A 20,092-nucleotide genomic window follows, 5' to 3' on the forward strand; every position below is an offset into this window, starting at 1 on the left:
TATAATTTTTCGTTGCCAAATCATACCTCACCTTGTAGGGTTTTCAAGGCAAGAGACGTTGGGACGTGGTTTGCCATTGCCTACCTGCAGGTCACAACCCCGGTATTCCTTGGAGGTCTCCCAACCAAACCAAACACTTGCCAGGGTTGGGGCTGAGAGTGGGTGGCTGGCCCAAGGTTACCCACCAAGTTTCCATGGCAGAGTAGGGATTTGAATCTGAGTTTCCCAGATGCTAGTAGTCCATCATGAGGGCAGTATACCATGCTGGCTCTCAATTGCAGCCATAAGTGCTGTAGATTTAATTTCTCTAGAAACTAAAACTTAGGAGCTATTTCAGTGCTTCCGCAGCATACTCACAGCCCATAAAAATCTGCAGAACAGTTTGGCTTTCCTTTTGCCTCCTGGTTTTTGCTAATTTAGGACCAAACTTGGCCAGGAAGACCTAGCCTTCTGTTTGTGGTCTGTGAGGGAGAATAGCATTACCTTTAGTTTGCTTCCCAAAAGATCACACAGACCTCTTTCATTTGTTTTGGGTGCTCTCTGGGGCTTTCCTAGAACTCTTGAATCCTGTTGTCCCTGAAAAAGTCAGAATGTGAAGGAACAGCCATGAATTAAGAGTTGGAAAATATTTAGGAATAAGTGGCACTGTTTAACTTCAAGAGTGATTAATTGGCAAAGGCTGCCTGAGGAGGGGGGCGGATTCCCTGCCATTCACAGCCGGGAGACAGGATGCTTCGTTGCTTCATCGAGCAGGCAAGAGTGGGCTTGAGGCAGTAGCGGAGGCTGGTCCCTTCTGTTTTTAAGAGCTATAAATGTTTAACGCTTTCTCCAGTCTCCAACTGCCGTCTCTGTCAGTTTACATGAAACCCTCAGAAAGCTTTCAGTTTACTTGTCCCTCTTCTGTTCCCTCTCAACCCACCTCCTCTTTCTTAGACAGTACCTGAGAGATACATTGCTGGTTCAAATGTTTCGCAGGCCAGGAATCCTCTTTGCTTGGGAAAGAAGAAGAAGAAGAGTTTTGGATTTATATCCCCCCTTTCTCTCCTGTATGAGACTCAAGGGGGCTTACAATCTCCTTGCCCTTCCCCACTCACAACAAACACTCTGTGAGGTGGGTGGGGCATCTCTCCTGTTTCATGTCTCATAGGTATTTGCTTCATGATGAAAGTGAGTGTCTGCCATGGCAAGATTTTTTGTATGGACCCATTTCCTCTAGCCCCATTTTCACTTTCCACTCTCTCCGTGGCAAGCAAATCCACTTATAGCACAATTTTAACTTTGCTTTGCTGCCAGAGTGGGACAAATTTGCCAGTAGGCACAGTTTTGCCCTGGACTTCTTCCTGCCACACGGGGCCAGCCCACCTAGGCTTACCCCTCCCACTCCCTCGCGCTGTTTGCACGCTTCCCTCTTGCTCTCATTGTCCTTTTGCAGTTTGCACTCTGCCATTTCTCCCCCTCACTTCCCACCATAAAAGGCAATCGGGATTCAGGCAAAGTGAACAGATATTGTATTCAAGACTTCTTAATGTACAGATGTTGTATTCAAGCCTTTTTAATGTCGATCTATCGACAGATCGATAGATTTATATATCGATTTATTGATAAAATTAACAATTAAAATTGAAGATTGTATTAAAAATTAAAGCACGCATGTGATAGAGAACCTGCAGCAGAGAACCCATGAAACATCACCCTCTGGAAGCAAGCAACAAGCCAGCTGATGGGTAACGCCTGCCCCGCTGCAAACAGGGCAATGGGTAATAATGCCAAACATGTCTCAAAATGAAGACTCCTTGGCCAATTCTCTTTGAAGTTGAGGGAACCTCACCATGCGTAATCAGTCATAGAGTCTTTGTGAGCCAGTGGAAAGGACCAGTGTGAACAAAAATCCAGTCGTGTTGGCTTCATCTGCTAGACCACACAGCAAGAGGGTTGAGTCAGTCAATTAAAAACATCTGAGAGATCTTGATTATAAGAGTAGGCTGGTTAGACCCTGCAGAGTATGTTCATCTTTTTCCATTAGTAATTTTTCTCTGATAAAAATGCCAAACTACCTGCTTGAATTGCCTCCTCCAAAATATAGAAGGGCGTTTATGCTTGCACAAACGACCGTCTTGCCATTGGCGGTTCTATTAGGAAGGTTTAATAGTTTTCCATCGTCTAATTATGCAGATGTGATAACAACCAAATGGACTCTGTAGATCATATTCTTTTGAACCGCCTTGAATTTTCAGATTTGAGAGCTGAACCGATTGTTCCTTCGCTGAGGCAGGACTCTCTCTTTAGAAACTGTCTTCTTATTTAATAAGAGATGGAGACCGACAAGTCACTCTGCATATGGCTAAATTTTTGGTGACTGTAGCAAAATCACATTGTAACTCAAAGAGTTAATCTTAAGCTTCCTTTTTAGCATGTGATGGCTCACTGTTGCAAAAACAGAAATTAAGAAGGAGAATTCAGCAAGAATGAGAACCACTGAGTAACAAATGCTCTTCTTGACCTAACACACGAAGATGCATTCTATTGAGCCAGACAGTCCAGATCACTGGGGCGTTGTGTCATTTCCGGGCTGCATGGCCATGTTCTGGTAGCATTTTCTCCTGACGTTTTGCCTGCATCTGTGACTGGCAACTTCAGAGGATCCAGCTCTCCAGCTACCACCTGGAGGCTGGCAAGCCTAGGTGTTTGACATGCAAAGCACAGCCTCATCCATTAAAAAAATCTGGGTCCAAGAAAGACATGTTTAACTTATTTTCTGACAAAAATATGAGCTGGTTGTTATGGGGTTTCCGGGCTGTGTGGCCGCGGTCTGGTAGATCCTGTTCCTAACGTTTCGCCTGCATCTGTGGCTGGCATCTTCAGAGGTGTATCACAGAGAGAAGTGTGCACACTTCTCTCTGTGATATACCTCTGAAGATGCCAGCCACAGATGCAGGCAGAATGTTAGGAACAAGCTCTACCAGACCATGGCCACGCAGCCCGGAAAGCCCACAACAACCAGTGGAGTCCGACTGCGAAAGCCTTCGACAATGCAAAAACATGAGCCCATATGTAGAGTAGAAAAATGACAAGAGCCTCTTTTTGCTTCCTACTGCTCATTCACGGCTTTCTTCCTTCTGTTCCAATTCTCAGTCTCTCATACTGCTGTTCCTTCAGAGCCTTGTCTCAAATTCCTGATGCCCATGGAAACATCCTTGGTTTTCAGAGCAGTAGACACTGATAGCATTTGCTCTAGGAGACTTGCTCTCTCCAGTCAACAGAAAAAGAGAGAAAACAACTTGGATGCCAGATGCCGACACCAAAGTTGAAGGTCAGCAGACATCCATCTCACCCTGCGGCGGAGCATAATCTGTGGATTCAGAGCCCCACATGGAGGCCTGATTTGTTCAACTCCTCCTCAAAGAAGCAAACAAATGCCAGCTGGATTTATGGGCATACGTATTTCTGCACAGAGTGCCTGCCTTGCCTGTCACACTCACAGTTCAGAACAGAAAGCAACCCTTTGTTTTCTCCACTGGGTGAATGATCCTTTTTCTGTGACATCAGATCGGAAGGGGCTGTGGCTCAGCGGTAGATCGTCTGCTTGGCCAGCAGAAGTTCCCAGGTTCAATCCCTGGCATCCAGTTTAAAGGACAGTAGTGACATAGTTCAGCCAGAGATCCTGGAGAGTCACTATCAGGCAAGAACAATATGCTCCCCTTTATACTTTGGTATCACTTTGGTGTCTTTTGGTATCTTATTGGCAAGATGGCGTCAGACCTGTGCCATTCTAGGCCTGGCAGTTTACACGTCCACACCCCAGCTGAAGCCATTTTCTTCGCTCAAGGCTACGGAAGCCTCCCCCTGCTTGCAAAGTAACTAGTTCAATAGAGCTTATCCGTTCATCCTTATCTGCCTTCCTGAAGGAGTGAACTGTCTTTCCCAAACAATGCTGCTGTTTCCACTTTCCTTTCACATTCTGGTATTATGGGAATGCGAGGGGGGGGGTTCATGGGTTGAACTAAACCAGTGATGGCGAACCTTTTTGAGACCGAGTGCCCAAACTACAACCCAAAACCCACTTATTTATCGCAAAGCGCCAACCCGGCAATTTAACCTGAATACTGAGGTTTTAGTTTAGAAAAAATGGTTGGCTCCGAGGCGTGCGTTACTCGGGAGACAGTTTGGTGGTAGTCATTGGCTTTGCTTTGAAGCAACCATGCAACTCTTCGAACGGTGAATCACTACCCTAGGAGGGTTTACTCAGAAACAAGCCCCATTGCCAGCAACAGAGCTCACTCCCAGGTAAAGGATCGCACTTTAGTTCTTTGCATGAAAATCAGTGGGGTTTAACAGCGCTTAACAGGGTTACCTACACTGCTTCCCCAAAACTAGGTCTTAGGTTTAATGCTAATAATCGAGCCCAGTGGCCCAGGCCAGCCTAGATGTGTGTGTGGGGGGGGGGCGCGATTTCCTCCCCACATGATGAACTCTGTTTGTGCATGCCCACAGAGAGGGCTCTGAGTGCCACCTCTGCCACCCGTGCCATAGGTTCGCCATCACTGAACTAAACTGTAAGGTATATACCAGGGGTCAGAGAGCCAAACCCCCAGTTTCGGCTATCTGAGCCTGGGATGACACAGTTCCAATAAAGTTCTTGAAATCTTCCTGAGTCTTGTGGATGACTGGGGTAACAGACCCTTACAGATGGCTATGTATTTACTGCAGCTATTCAATCCTAAGCATCAATGGGCCCTCACTAGGGCCAGATGTCGTGTGTTTTCTCCAGCTCTTTTACAGGTTTGGTAATATTCCTCTATCGAATAGAGTCTGTCCATATTGTCCAACGCTTATTGAAACACTTGAACTGTCCAAAATACAAGCTTTTCAGGGAGGCTTTATTATTAGGGACTATACGTAACTGTTCTCCTAAAGCAAGTACTATAAAACTATTGAATAGTAACAATCTTATGGTGTTCGGGAAAACAGCCCAGTTTTTAATGCAGGTCTTGATTCTGAGAGACGTATAGCTTATTTTGACTTGATTTGTTGTTTTCTGTGTTATGATTTTCTGATATTTATGCTTAATAAAGATTCTGCTGTTGCATTACCAGACAATACTGACTTAGATGGACCAACGGTCTTCTTCAGTGTAAGGCAACTTCATGTGTGCATGTGATCCAGAGAGATTCTCAGGATCATGCCCCCCCCCCCCCCCCGGAATATATGGCCTCCTACACATCAAATTCTGCTTTCTGGTAAACCGCGGTTTAAGTCCAGACCACAAACTATGTCTGGCAATCTTCGATCCAAACCAAGTTTGTAAACGCTAGTTGAATTCCGGTTTGCAGGGAAGAATGCAGGGAAGAGTGCAAGCCACCCATCAGCTGTGGTTGAGCCTTAATGACCAACTGTGATTTGCTGTCAAAGCAGAAGTCTTTAAAAAAAGGTTAGCCAGTTCCATTGACTGATGTTACAATTGCATTTGTTCATCTGTTCCCCTGGGAAACAGAAACATAAGGCAGTCGGCTGGACTCTCACCTCCAGACAAGTCTGATACAGATGAAAGTTGTCAGATGATGGGGAGAGAGTAGAAGCATACAGTGGCTGCTATGTTTGTTTTTTAAAAGAGCTTTGCTCTGCTAGTCTCTTATCTGAGGACTCCTGCTCATCCTTTGGACCTTAACTCAGCTGTGCTATGATATAAGGGTCTGCAGATAATCTCAAACCTGTCAGCTTTGCCAGCAAGTTCTGGGTTGGGAAATACCTGGAGATTTTGGGATTGGGCCCTGCGGAGGGGAGCTAGGGAGGGGCAAACCTCAGAAGTGGACATTGCTGTAGGCTCCACCTGCCAAAAGTGATTGCTCCCACTTCCCACAACTTTGTAGCTTGTTGTCTAAGGAAGAGGATTTTCCTAAACACAACCCTGGATAGTTTTGGAAGGTGAACGAAGACGCTGTCATGGCTTTTGGGTTGGAACAATGTTTTCGCTGAGTATCGGGTTTTCCTTGGATGACGTTTTACGGCTTGCTTCTGTTGTTCTGTTTCACTGCAGAGGTGGGATGGTTGGAGCATCTTCCCAGCAGGAAAATGGTACATCTTGAAAGTGGGGGGAAAAAATCATAGTATTTATAGGCAACGGCTTCTGGCATTTCAACAGGCCGCCATAAACAGCGGGCACAGGCGGGATTTCCCATGCCACACCCCAGCAAATTTGTTTAAAGTTGACCAGGGGGACACGTTTTTATTGATGCTTCTGTTTGAAGGATGCCGTCTACATTTATTTTTGGTTATTCTGGGTACCCTGGGCTCGGATCCTGTGCTTCTTTGGCCTAATTGTTGGTGCCTCTCCGTGAATCATGTGCTAGGACAGGGGTAGGGAACCTGCGGCTCGAGAGCCGCATGCGGCTCTTCTGCCCTCACACTGCGGCTCCACGAGCTGAGCCACTGGCCCCATCCTTGCCTGCCCGCAGCTGGCTGGGCCGCGCCACGGGCTTCCCCTCTCGCCTGTCCCGTTGGAGCGGGGCGGGCGCTTTCCCGGTGGCCGGCAAGGCCGAGCCGCTGGCCCCATCCTTGCCGCATCCATGCGCTTCTCAGAATGAGTGGAGTAAAAGATTAAAAAACACAATATATTCAGTGTTATCTTTATTTTAAATGTCAAAAATTATTTGCGGCTCCAAGTGTTTTCTTTTCCCATGGAAAACGGGTCCAAATGGCTCTTTGCGTGTTAAAGGTTCCCTACCCCTGTGCTAGGAGGATGGTGTTATAAGAAGGGCATCAAGATGAAGACATACATTTTTTGTTTACCAACATAATTTTGAACTGTATGACCCCCCCCCCCCCATTTAGAACACAGGTGTCAAACTTGCGGCCCTCCAGATGTTATGGAGTACAGTTCCCATCATCCCCTGCCAGCATGATGCTGGCAGGGGATGATGGGAACTGTAGTCCACAACATCTGGAGGGACGCGAGTTTGACACATGGGATTTAGAAGAATGAGACCTGTCTTGATGGGGACAGATGAGAATTGGGTAGTCACCTAATCTTCGGGACACTGCAACATAGATTGTGACATGATGTTATGGTGCTGTGAGTCTCTCTCATCTGTGTTGATCAGTGTGGCTGTGGAGATGCACATCAGGCCATTCATGGTGTCATCACAAATGTAACAGCAGACATTACTGAGAGACAGCGTGATGTAGTGGCTAGAGGGTGGGATTAGGGTCTGGAAGATTCGGGGCCATATCCCCACTGCCGATTAATCCCAGGATACTCACCCGAAATATCCACGTTTCATGTCGAACTCCCCATAGCTGAACCATTGAACACAAATTCATCCCAGTTCTGGCAGTCCCTCACCCCCTTATCATGTGTTTTTCCCGAACCTGTAAGGATGTGAACCTTTTTAAAAAAGAAGCACAGAATCCGGATCCGAGGGTCGGATGTGCATTCAATTTTCCCGCCGTAGAGAGTGATGTGGGGCCTTCCAGTCAATCAGAGTACAGCGGGCTGTGTGCGGTGTGCGTGCAGCCTTTTTTTTGTTTCGCCGGCTATCGTTGAACCGTGTCCACGAGGGGAACATATACCGCTGAATCGTGTTCACAATAGAACAGTACCCGCCGAAATGTGTACACAATGGAACGTTAGCATGTTAGCACGTTTTTCACGCAAAAAAAAGTTCCCGCCCCAATATGACATGACAGCCAATCAGGATAGACCCGCAAAGCCAATCACGCGGTTGTGGGGATTGTAACATTTTAAAAATCAGAGATAAACATAGATGTCTTCACTAGAAACATGCCACAGTGGGGAGGTTGAAACCTCAATGAAAAGGTGCAGATTATTTTGAAACTTGGTTTTATCTAGATTTAATTTTCAGTGGGGATTCGGCCAGGTTCAGATCCCCAGTCTGCCATGGAACCTTGATGGGTAACCTTGGCCCAGTAATAATCTTTCAGTCTAACCAACCTTACAGGGTTGTTGTGAGAATAAAATGGAAGTGAGGAGAATGATGTTATTCTGCTTTGGGTTCCCATTGGGAAAAGGCCGGAAATGAATGTGGTAAATAAGTTACAGGAAAAAGGGGAGTTAAATTATGAGAACTAGCAGCCGCTTTGTGTCTCTGACACTGTCTGGCTCAGCCTTTTACTACCTTTCCTTTAGGTTACCTTGAGCATCTTTGAGCTCGCCACAGCTGTTGGGTCCCCTTGTGACATCGATCCAGCCTTGGTGACTGCCTTCTCCAATCTGAAAAAAGGTAAGGAATCAAGCTTGTGAACTCTTCTGCGGCCTGTTATGTTTTAAGTCACGCTAATATTGACCTTTGAAGCCTTGTACAGTCTAGACCAACATAACTTAAGATGAAGAGTTAGTTTTTATACCCCACTTTTCTATACTAAAAGGTGTCTCAAAGCGGCTTACAATCACATACCCTTTCCCTGTCCACAACAGGCACCTTGTGAGGTAGGTGGGGCTGAGAGAATTCTGAGAGAACTGTGACTGGCCCAGTGTCATCTACCACTACACTATCTGCCTTCTCCCATTTGAGATCACCTGTTCACTGGAATCCTCTTTGGAGGCTGCTTTGGTTGTCCCTGCCTTCCGAGGCTAGAGAGGCTGTGACCTGGAAAAGGGGTTTCTCAGTACTGGCACTTAAAGCTTTGTCTGTCCCCTTGTACTGATTTGTCTGTCTCCCTGTATTGGTGTCTTCTGCCAGCAGGTGAAGACTTTTTGTTTGTTTGGCATACCCCCCCAATTATAGTTATTGGCCTTCCTCCCTGTTTCTGCTTTTGTGTATGTGTTTTTATAATTGTTTTATAATTGTAAATAAATGTTGTATAATTGTAAATGTTCTTTTCAATTGGTCAGATGTTTTCTTGTTTTCTTGTTCACCTCATAAGAACATAAGAACATGCCAGCTGGATCAGACCAAAGTCCATCTAGTCCAGCTCTCTGCTACTCGCAGTGGCCCACCAGGTGCCTTGGGGAGCTCACATGTAGGATGTGAACGCAATGGCCTTCTGCGGCTGTTGCTCCCGATCACCTGGTCTGTTGAGGCATTTGCAATCTCAGATCAAGGAGGATCAAGATTGGTAGCCATAAATCGACTTTTCCTCCATAAATCTGTCCAAGCCCCTTTTAAAGCTATCCAGGTTAGTGGCCATCACCACCTCCTGTGGCAGCATATTCCAAACACCAATCACACGTTGCGTGAAGAAGTGTTTCCTTTTATTAGTCCTAATTCTTCCCCCCAGCATTTTCAATGAATGCCCCCCTCCTTGAAGACCCTGATCAGGTGGAAAGGCAGCTTTAACAAGTTTTAAATAGATAAATAAGGCCGAGCTGCAGGGGGTGGCAAGGCATCCCTTACCAACCATGCAAGGATCTCCGCTTCTTTAGCACCAGGAAATCTCCACTTGAAGAGGAGCTGCATGGGGAAATTTCTCCACGGCTGTGAGCCATTTCAGTGGAAATAAATATTTAACTCTTATCTCAAGGGAACTGTCACTGCTTGGATGCCTTCACTGGTTTGTTTGTGTTAAAGGCCCACTCAGCAGGTTTCTGCCAAGAATGTCGGCTTTCTTGATCTCGCTTTTTAAGTCTCTCTTGGTCGGCAGCCACAGACTTTTTTCTTTTCTTTTTTGCAACGCATGCAATTACGCAGCCACACTTCCACCAGCATCTACCAGCCCGGCCGACACTTCCTACCTGGCTAACTGAAGGTCTGTAGATAGGATTGCAAACCTCCAACCTCTCGGGCGCGTTCTGCACTGCAAATGTAAAGTGGGTTGCAGCTGGGATCAATTAGCCCGTCATAGCCCCGGGGCGTTTGCATGGCTGGCTGTCCCATGGCTGGTCAGTGAGTGAATTGGCCGCAGGGCGCACCTTCGCATGGAGGCGCGGTTTTTAAAAAACTCACCTCCCACCAGTGCATATCTACACAGACATGCACGAATAGACCCCCACAGCCATGCAGTCTCACGGTATGACCCTTTGTGCCTGCGTGGCTATGCAGATGAGCACCGGGAAATAATTTTTTTTTAAAGGAACGCACGAATAAAGCACCTCCCTGCCTGGCCGAATAAAGCACCTCCCTGCCTGGCCGAATAAAGCACCTCCCTGCCTGGCTGTTTGCTCTAAACCGGCTGCAACCCAGGATTTTAAAAAAGACTTGCGGATGTTGTGATTCTTGAATAACCTGTTTTTGGGGAAATAACATGGGGCAGACTCGCTTGGGGGCAGGATCCGTGTGAAGTTCTTCCCCCAACATGTTTTGTAATAATAATAATAAGCCTTTATTTGGCATAACAATAATCATAACACAATAAAAAGCCTGAGATAAAAGGTATACAAATACAAAGGTTTAAGGCCGTGGTGGCGAACCTTTGGCACTCCAGATGTTCAGTTCAGTTCAGTTTTATTACGGCCATTAGGCCAGCAAAAAAGAGCAGAGAAGAACAAGAAAAAGGAGGAACAACAAACAAAAGAACAATCGAATTTGCACTGAAATCCACGAAACAGAAATCCACACAAAAAATATCATCAGCTTGTAGCATTCTTACGGTCACCCTCATGTGGTCTGGCTCTTGGTCCCAACATGGTTCTTCTCTTACTATATGCCAGCATACAAAATTTAGCTACCTGCTGAGATATAAGAGAAACTCGGTCTTCCAGCAAAATTCTCACAAGAACTGAGTCGGAATTAACTCTAGTTAAATTTCTGTACTGGATAAACAATGGATGAATTAACGCCTCCCTTTCCCCTTTATGGAGTTCACAATGCAATAAAATATGTAATACAGAGTCCACTTCCCTGAGTTACAAACACATAGTCTCCTATGTCGTGGGATTTTTGAAATCTGCCCATTAGATTGGCTGATGGAAAGCGTCAAAACGGGCCCTTGAAAAGGCTCCAGCGGCATTTCAGATGTTATATTGGACAGGTAAGGGCAGCCGAGATACCTGTCCAAGATTGTAATGGTTTATAGGACGCCGGTAACAAGGAGGAATCTGTTGGCATGTGAATAGCATTGAGCGGATGATAGACCAAGGCGGTTGCTCTGCAATGGTCCAGTTCCAATGATTGTGCAGGATCCAAAACCACACTGTGTAAGTTTAAGTGTTATTTTTCTAGCCAGCTTGGATATGGTGTTGCTGCCAGAAGCAAAGGCAATAAACCCATGGGATGGGAGAGGACTTTAAGCCAGTATTTGATAATAAGCCTCCAAAAGGTTGTCTCAACTTTAACCAACCCTGCTTCTTGTCTTAAAACTACATTAGCTGTACACATTTAGGAGTGTTAAAAAAGAGCTCTGAGGAATGTGGATAGGACTCCTCTCTAATAGAGTGAAATCCGAAATTATTGCCAATGGGGCTCCATAGGTGAGTTGTGCCAGGGATTTAGCTTCAAATAATCTAATTGCCGCTGGAATAAATCCACCCCTTGTGATCGAAAATATCTTAGGATTGCCTGTGAGCTCCTTTGTGCTGTGTGTATGGCTGTTTGTATATTGAGGGTTTTCCGTTGTACTGGAAAACCACACCTAGGTATTTGAAACACTTTATTTGTTCAATCTGGATGACCTAACAACTGCCATTTCAGTTTCTTAAATTTGGCATTAAAATGCACTATCTTGGTCTCTTGTGTAGTTGATAATTAGCTGTTCCTCTGTGCATTATCTGAGCAAATATCTTCAGCTTCTTTTAGCCCCACTCTTGTCAATGATAATACAACAGCATCATCGGCATACATGAGAATGGCTATACTCTTATCAGCGGTAAGGATAGGTGCATGGGTATCTTTCTTATGAAACCCTGTTATTAATGTGTTAACATAAAAGTTAAACAAATGGGGTGCTAGAAGGCACCCTTGCCTTACACCTTTCTGAGTAGAGATGGGCGCTGTTAGATGACCTTTGTGTGAGAACCTTACCTGTATGGTCGTGTTCTCATGTAACTTGACAATTAAGTGGAGAAGGCGTCTATCGAGCACTCCAGATGTTATGGACTACAATTCCCATCAGCCCCTGCCAGCATGGCCAATTGGTCATGCTGGCAAGGGCTGATGGGAATTGTAGTCCATAACAACTGGAGTGCCAAAGGTTCACCACCACTGGTTTAAGATAAAATATAAATTATTGATTGTGCATCACCTCCAGTAAAAATTGTGCTACCAATTCACAAGTTTCATTGTCAGAATTGTCCAGAAGGAAAGGAAGTCTACCTGATTCTCCCATTTCACTAGGTATCCTAGAAAGAATATTGGAATATTTTGATCTGATATTAGCAGATTTAGGGCAGCAAAGCAGTTGATGTGCCAATGTTTCAATTTGTTGTTCACCACAAGAGCATACCCTTTCGCTCATTTCCAAGTTGTTAAATCTACCACCCAATAAAGCGGAGGGGAAAACATTGAAGCGAGCAAGTGTGAGGGCTCTTCTCTGCATTGGATTAGTCAAAAAATACAAATAGGGAGCCATCCTGTTTTGATATAGGGGTATTGAAAGATGTAAGGGTGAACAAGTTTTCATAGCAGCCCTAAATAAATTAATCCATTCGCTTTCCAACAATTTTTGTTTTAACAAGTTGTAGAATTCTGAACTAGATAGCGGGAAAAGCGAGTTGAGAGATATACCAAGTGATTCAATCTTTCTTTCGATCAGAGAGAACCATGTCTGCTGTCTGCTGTTACATTTTACTGTCGTTAACCCGTGTTTATTGACCCATGTGGAAGGGCCTTGGAGTTACAACCGATCTCCAGACAACAGAGTTCAGTTGACTTGAAGAAAATGACCACTTGGGAAGGGGGACTAAGTCACTATATCCCCTTGAAAGGCCTTCCCCTCCTCAAACCCCGCCATTCTCAATCTCAATCTCCCCAAATCAAGCAAAATAAAAAACGGGTGGCGGAGAAAAACACAAGCAAAACAGTACAGGGCACCACAAAGGGTTGAGCTGGAAACCAAAATGTATATATCACAAAATAAATATATTTATTATCAAGTGGCTACAATTATAGATTAAGGACTCAAGGCCTGAAAACCAGGCTGTACTTTAAAAGCCGAAAAGGGTTATAACAATTCCAAACACTGTTGATAACACGTGTCAGTGACCAACAAAGCACCAGACACGTTTGGGCTGATTTAGCCTTCCTCCGTGGTCATACAAACATTATAATAAAAACAACACACCCAGAAGTAAACATATTAGGAATAATAAATCTGAAAGCATATTAGGAATAATAATCTTCTCTTGTGTATGTGAGGGGGGTGTCTTGTAAAAGAAATTGATTTTTCACCGTTATCATTGGCTCACACATAATATGATATTTGTAACTGCCAGTGTTTCTGGAGGTGTTTAACATCACAGGTGTTAAATCTGAGAGCCAGCGTGGTGTACTGGTTAAGAGCAGGTGCACTCTAATCTGGAGAACCGGGTTGGATTCCACACTCTGCCACTTGAGTTGTGGGGGCTTATCTAGTGAACTAGATTAACTTATGCACTCCAACTAGGGGCGGAGCGAGGGGGAACTGCGCCCAGGGCACACATGCGCCCCTGCCATGCCCCCACCATGCCCCCGCACAGGCGTGCGCCTGGGGAGTCGTGCCCCCTCTTCCCGGTTGGTGCTACGCCACTAACTCCAACACTGTCAGCTGGGTGACCTTGGACTAGTCACAGTTTGTTGGAGCTCTCTCAGCCCCACGTGCCTCAAAGGGTGTTTGTTGTGAGGGGGGAAGGGAAAAGGAGAGTGTAAGCCCGTTTGAGTCTCCTTACAGGAGAGAAAGGGGGGAATTAAATCCAACTCTTCTTCTTTAATGACCTCCCCTCCCCAAACCCCGCCCTCCTAAGGTTCCACCCCCAGCTTGGATGTTTCTTAACTGCAACTGCTTATTTTGGTGTGCAAAAGGCATGCAGATGAGAGCTTGTACGGTAAATTGGTTTGAGTGTCGGACTACCGGTAGGATCTGAGAGACCTGGATTCAAATCCCCACTCATGCCATGGAAGCTCTCTGGGTGACCTTAGGCCAGTCACGTACTCTCAGCCTACCTCACAGGGTTGTTGTGAGGATAAAATGGAGCAGAGGAGAATGATGCAAGCTCCCTTGGGGAGAAAGGTAGGATATTTATTCAACAAACAAATAATCCCCAGTGTAAGCTTCTTGGAGGCAACCCAAATAGAAGCTCTTGGTACCAGAACTGGTTGTTAGACTGGTCTCCAGTTAGGATTACCAGTGCCAGGATGGGAAATTCCTGGAGATGTGGGAGTAGAGAGGGGGCAGGGATTTGATGCCATAGGAGTCCACTCCAAAGCAGCCATTTTCTCAAAGGCGAACTGATCCTTTGATCAGCCAGGAGATGAATTGTAATTCCAGGAGATCTCCCAGCCATACCTAGAGATTGCCAACCATAGCATCAGTGCATGATCTCTGTGCAACAGTCTGTGGCATCCAGGGATATATGCTTCGAATGATCCAAAGACTTTTCTTGAGGTACAGCTTCCCTCCAGTTTCTGACCCTGCATTTGTTCTGGGAGCACTCCTCTTCAGAGTGGTCAGCACAAAAGCTGGTCTGTAGACGAGGAAACTGCAAAGGTCTATTTGCAGGGCAGGGACTCCAGAATGCGGGATTTCACAGTACGTGATGGTATTTTGGCATGCAGGGCTTTTCAAGTGTCCTTAATATTTGTCGTTGGATTTGCGAATAGGGAACGGGGAACCAGCGTCAGCCTCTTTTCATAGCCTCCCTCCAGAACTGGCGTGCACTGAGGATGTGTAACGCATAATCCAAACGATAGAAGAACTGAAGTTACCCAGTTCTTAGCAGGGTAAAAATGCAACAGAGTTTTTAAAAAGGAATTCTCCTTTATTAGGAGTCTGGTTATAAAAATTAGGCTACAAATTTTTTACAGCAGAAAGAGGAAGGCAAAAATAATCATGTGCAATAATGCTTCAACAAGCAAATGTGCTTACATAGTAGCAAACAGCAAAACAGGATCAACAACGCAGCATAAGGAGAAAAGAGCAGCAGGAGAATAAGGTAAAGAGGGCAGAGTAAGAAGCATCGAAAACTACACCTTTATGTGCAAAAAGGAAGGTGACCACCAATTAACGTATTAGCAGCTCACCTGCCCTGCATTCAGGGGTGTAACGAGGCAGCCCTGGGCAAACTGTAGCCCTGGGCAAAACCTGAGTTGGATGCCGCCCCCCCTCCCCCCCATGGGCGGCCACTCCACCATGACCAACATTTTTTTGCACCAGGACATTGGTGCCTGCAGGGGATGCATTTTTAGACATATCAGCACCAAAATTTCAGCATATCATCAGGAGACTGTCCTTATGCTACTCCCCAAGTTTGGTGAGGTTTGGTTCAAGGAGTCCAAAGTTATGGACTCCCAAAGGGGGTCCCCATCCCCCATTGTTTCCAAACCTCACCAAACTTGGGGAGTAGCATAAGGACAGTCTCCTGATGATACGCTGCAATACGCCTAAAAACTGCGCCCCCTGCAGGCCAAAAATGGAAAACCACTAAAATACCCAAAAACGAACCCAGCATTTTGATGCCCCCCACAAGGTGATGCCCTGGGCAGCTGCCCACCTTGCCCAATGGGCATTACGCCAGTGCCTGCATTAAGAGAAACAACCAAGTAAATGCAGCTATCTTACTCCTGCAAGGGGCTTACTGGAAGAATTGCTAGGAATGCCAAATATTCTGACCAAAAAAAAGCGAAATTGCAAGTGCTGGTCCATGTTTGGGGTCAGGGCAGGTGGAAAGGGAAAGAGCGGGTTTAACCCTTCAACCCCTGCTGAGTTTTTCTAATCGGATCTGGATTTTGTTCTCTGTCGTTACTGTTTTGTTTATTTGTTTTTACTGCATTTGTACCCATCTTTCTCCCTGTGGGGCCCCAAGGTGGCATGCATCATTCTCCTGTCCTCTGTTTTATTCTGTGAGAGTGTGTGACTGGCCCAAGGTTATCAAGCAAATAATCCCAAATAAACTGGTTATACAAGGACTTGCCTTTCTTCCTTAAAACCTGCGTACCTGCTTGAGCTATATCCTAGATCAGTGGTGGCGAACCTATGGCACGGGTGCCAGAGGTGGCACTCAGAGCCCTCTCTGTGGGCACGCACAAACAGAGTGCCCCCCCCCCCCCCCATCTAGGCTGGCCTGGCCGCTGGGCTTGATTATTAGCATTAAACCTAAGATCTAGTTTTGGGGAAGCAGTGTAGGTAACCCTGTTAAGTACTGTTAAGCCCTACTGATTTTCATGGGAAGAACTAAAGCGCAGTCCTTTACCTGGGAGTAAGCTCGGTTGCTGGCAATGGGGCTTGCTTCTGAGTAAACCCTCCTAGGGTTTTGATTCACCCATTGGAAGAGATGCACGGTTGCTTCAAAGCAAAGCCACCAACTACCCCCAAGCTTACTCCCGAGTAACGCACGCCTCGGAGCCAACCGTTTTTTTTCTAAACTAAGACCTCAGTATTCAGGTTAAATTGCCGTGTTGGCGCTTTGCGATAAATAAGTGGGTTTGGGGTTGCAGTTTGGGCCCTCGGTCTCAAAAAGGTTCGCCATCACTGTCCTACATGCTGCAAGTTCCCCACTGTGCGAAGGGCTTATTTCCCCCCACACTCCAGTCCACCTCTCAGAGGTCTGGTCTCTTTTCTTTCCGCCTTGCTTCCTTTGGCGATGTTCAGCCCAGCAACTTTTCGTTCCCTACTCGGTTGGCCACCTTCCCAATGTCTGCACGAGATCTGCTGTCCCCTTTTCCCAGGAGTCTCCACCCCATAAGTCGGAGCTCCCATCAAGGGGCAGTGGGGTCCTGACCCGGGCCTATTTGGTTCAGAGGTGCAGGGGGAAGTGAGTTGTTCATAAACTAAACTGAGAGAGTGTGTTGTTCATAAACATGTACTTGGGAGAGCTTGTTAACATGTACGTGGTGTGTACTAATTGCCTATATATCTGACACAACAGGATTGTATGTGTGTGTGTGTGTGTTTGTCTATGCTGCTCAGGAAATAGAAGTACACACACAGTCTCCTTTATCTTAGTGAATGAATATGAGTCCATTATAATAAGGAATTCCTTTCTAGACAGGATAGTGTAGAGATAGCATTCTAAGGTAACCACCTTACTAGGATGGGTGGAGATACAGGAGAGCCCTCCTTGCTGTCTTGATGGAAAGATGGAAAAGGAAGGAGGAGGAGGAGGAGGAGGAGGAGGTGGAGGAAGAGGAGGAGAAGAAGGAGAAGAAGAAGAAGAAGAAGAAGAAGAAGAAGAAGAATAGTTGTAGTAGTATTAGTAGTAGTATGGATTTATACCCCATCTTTCTCTCCTGTAAGGAGGCTCAAGGTGGCTTACAAGCTCCTTTCCCTTCCTCTCCCCACAACAGACACCTTGTGAGGCAGGTGGGGCTGAGAGAGTTCTGAAGAACTGTGACTAGTCCAAGGTCACCCAGCAGGAATGCAGGAGTGTGGAAACACATCTGGTTCACCAGATAAACCTTTGACACTCCGGTGGAGGAGTGGGGGATCAAACCTAGTTCTCCACATTATAATCCACCTGCTCTTAACCACTACACCATGCTGGCTCTGGTGTAGAGGGAGAAGATATCAGCCAGAAGGAAGGAAGCTTTCCTGCAAATAGCAATTCACACATCCAAGGGACAGTACTGGAGCAGTAGAGAGAAATGATACTCTGGGTCCTGACCTGTCTATCTCTCTGTAGTCCCCCTCTGAAGTCTGAGACAAAGAGACATCATACAGTCCTTCACTTCCATCAAGTAATGCCCTTCACTTTGGGGTCTTTAGATGAGTAGCCCAGAGTCCCAGCAGCAGGAAGACCTGACAGGAATGCTGACTCTTTGGGCCCCTTTCTCTCGTGGACACCAGCAGCGAACTTTCTTTTCTTTTTTTCCAAGGCAACCATGTTGATTCAAGCGGAGCTGAGTGGTGTCAGTTCTGTTCAGCCTGCTGGTTTCATCCATCAGATAATTTATCGGTCTGTCACAGCCACCACTACTTTTTAAAACTCCCCCTCACATTTTTAGCAAGGCTGCTGAGCCAACCAAGGTGGGGAGAGGAACTGAGAGCATAAATCCAGCTTATTACCGAGATCTTTCACTGTACATCATTCCTTTTGCCTCCTTGACAGACGGCTCATCCCCCGAGGAGGAATATAAGGTTGCTTGTCTGCTGCTGGTCTTTGTAGCCGTGTCTCTGCCGCTCCTCGCCAACGACCCTTCCTCTGTCTATGCCTCCGAGATCGATGGTAAGACACAAGACGCCACCTTTCAGTTTTTGCCTCCCAAGCCTGCCTCGCTGATCTATTTGTCAGGCATGCATGCATCCTCTGAAAAACAGACCTGCCTGCAAATGTTAGTCATAGTCGCTGCAGGCTGTGTGCTGGGAGTTTGCAAGCGTCTGTCACAACTCAGTCATAAAAGGGTTAACTGTTCATATGTAAACAAGTTGCGGAAGTCACTGTTTAAGACCTGATCTATTGATTAGCGATTGGTCAGTCAGCCGTTGCTTTCATGTTAGTGAGCATATATATCTGAAGTTATAAAGTTAACTCTGTTTGGGTGCTGTGTGAGCTTCCGGAGTTAATGGTCGCGTAATGTAGCGAAGATTCGATTGCCAGATCTGTGGCTGGCATCTTCAGATCCTCTGAAGATGCCAGCCACAGATGCAGGCGAAACGTCAGGAGAGAATGCTGCTAGAACACAGCCATACATGATCCTCTGAAGATGCCAGCCACAGATGCAGGCGAAACGTCAGGAGAGAATGCTGCTAGAACACGGCCCTCTGAAGATGCCAGCCACAGATGCAGGCGAAACGTCAGGAGAGAATGCTGCTAGAACACAGCCATACATGATCCTCTGAAGATGCCAGCCACAGATGCAGGCGAAACGTCAGGAGAGAATGCTGCTAGAACACAGCCATACATGATCCTCTGAAGATGCCAGCCACAGATGCAGGCGAAACGTCAGGAGAGAATGCTGCTAGAACACAGCCATACATGATCCTCTGAAGATGCCAGCCACAGATGCAGGCGAAACGTCAGGAGAGAATGCTGCTAGAACACAGCCATACATGATCCTCTGAAGATGCCAGCCACAGATGCAGGCGAAACGTCAGGAGAGAATGCTGCTAGAACACAGCCATACATGATCCTCTGAAGATGCCAGCCACAGGCGAAACGTCAGGAGAGAATGCTGCTAGAACACAGCCATACATGATCCTCTGAAGATGCCAGCCACAGATGCAGGCGAAACGTCAGGAGAGAATGCTGCTAGAACACAGCCATACATGATCCTCTGAAGATGCCAGCCACAGATGCAGGCGAAACGTCAGGAGAGAATGCTGCTAGAACACGGCCATACAGCCCGGAAACCACACAGCACCCAAGTGATTCCGGCCGTGAAAGCCTTCGACAATACATTTAACTCTGTTTCTTTGTTTGAGCACACCACCACCAGTACCACCACGAGACAGCAGATAGGTACCAGGATCTCCATGTAACCCTCCCTTATAGTTAGTAAACTCATATATAAAAAGCAACGAGAATCTGTCTCTTCTGTTTTACTGGTTCAACAGTGAGGAAAATGTAAGCAGAATCCATTTCAAAAAGAGTTGTTAACCTCCAGGTGGGGCCTCAAGATCTCCTGGAATGAAGACATCGCCAGAGCAAATGCACGAACGCACGCACGCACACGCACACAAACAGAGACACAGAGACAGAGACAGACTGTGTGGTGTAATGGTTATGGTGTCAGACTGGGATCTGGGAAACCCATGTTCAAATCCCCACTCCTGTCATAGAAGCTTGCTGGGTGTCTTTGAGGTCCAACCCTGGCAAGGTATTTGGATAAGAGACCTCCAAGGAATACCGGGGTGTGATGCAGAGGCAGGCAATGGCAAACCACCTCCAAACATATCTTGCTCTGAAAACCCTACTGGGGTCACTATAAGTCAGCTGTGACTTGATGGCAAAAAAAGAAAAGAAAAGAAAAAAGACCACAGAGATAAATTCCTGCAGATTTCTTAGGACAAAGCTTGCTCGGTTAACCTCAGTCCCCAGAGAAATCTGCATCCCCTGGAGGATGTTTGATATAGT

General features: G+C 46.3%; 1 protein-coding gene across 1 annotated transcript in view; it reads left to right on the forward strand.

Annotated features, from left to right (window-relative positions):
* The window catches only part of NCKAP1L (NCK associated protein 1 like), a 640,546-nt gene that overhangs the window by 589,148 nt on the left and 31,306 nt on the right, over positions 1-20,092 (forward strand). Inside the window, exons 26-27 of the mRNA XM_048487583.1 lie at positions 8,144-8,237; positions 18,128-18,244. Of these exons, the coding sequence (XP_048343540.1) occupies positions 8,144-8,237; positions 18,128-18,244 (211 nt within the window). The remainder of the gene's footprint in view (positions 1-8,143; positions 8,238-18,127; positions 18,245-20,092) is intronic.

Source organism: Sphaerodactylus townsendi, linkage group LG03 (assembly GCF_021028975.2).
Source record: "Sphaerodactylus townsendi isolate TG3544 linkage group LG03, MPM_Stown_v2.3, whole genome shotgun sequence".
Lineage (NCBI taxonomy): Eukaryota > Metazoa > Chordata > Lepidosauria > Squamata > Sphaerodactylidae > Sphaerodactylus > Sphaerodactylus townsendi.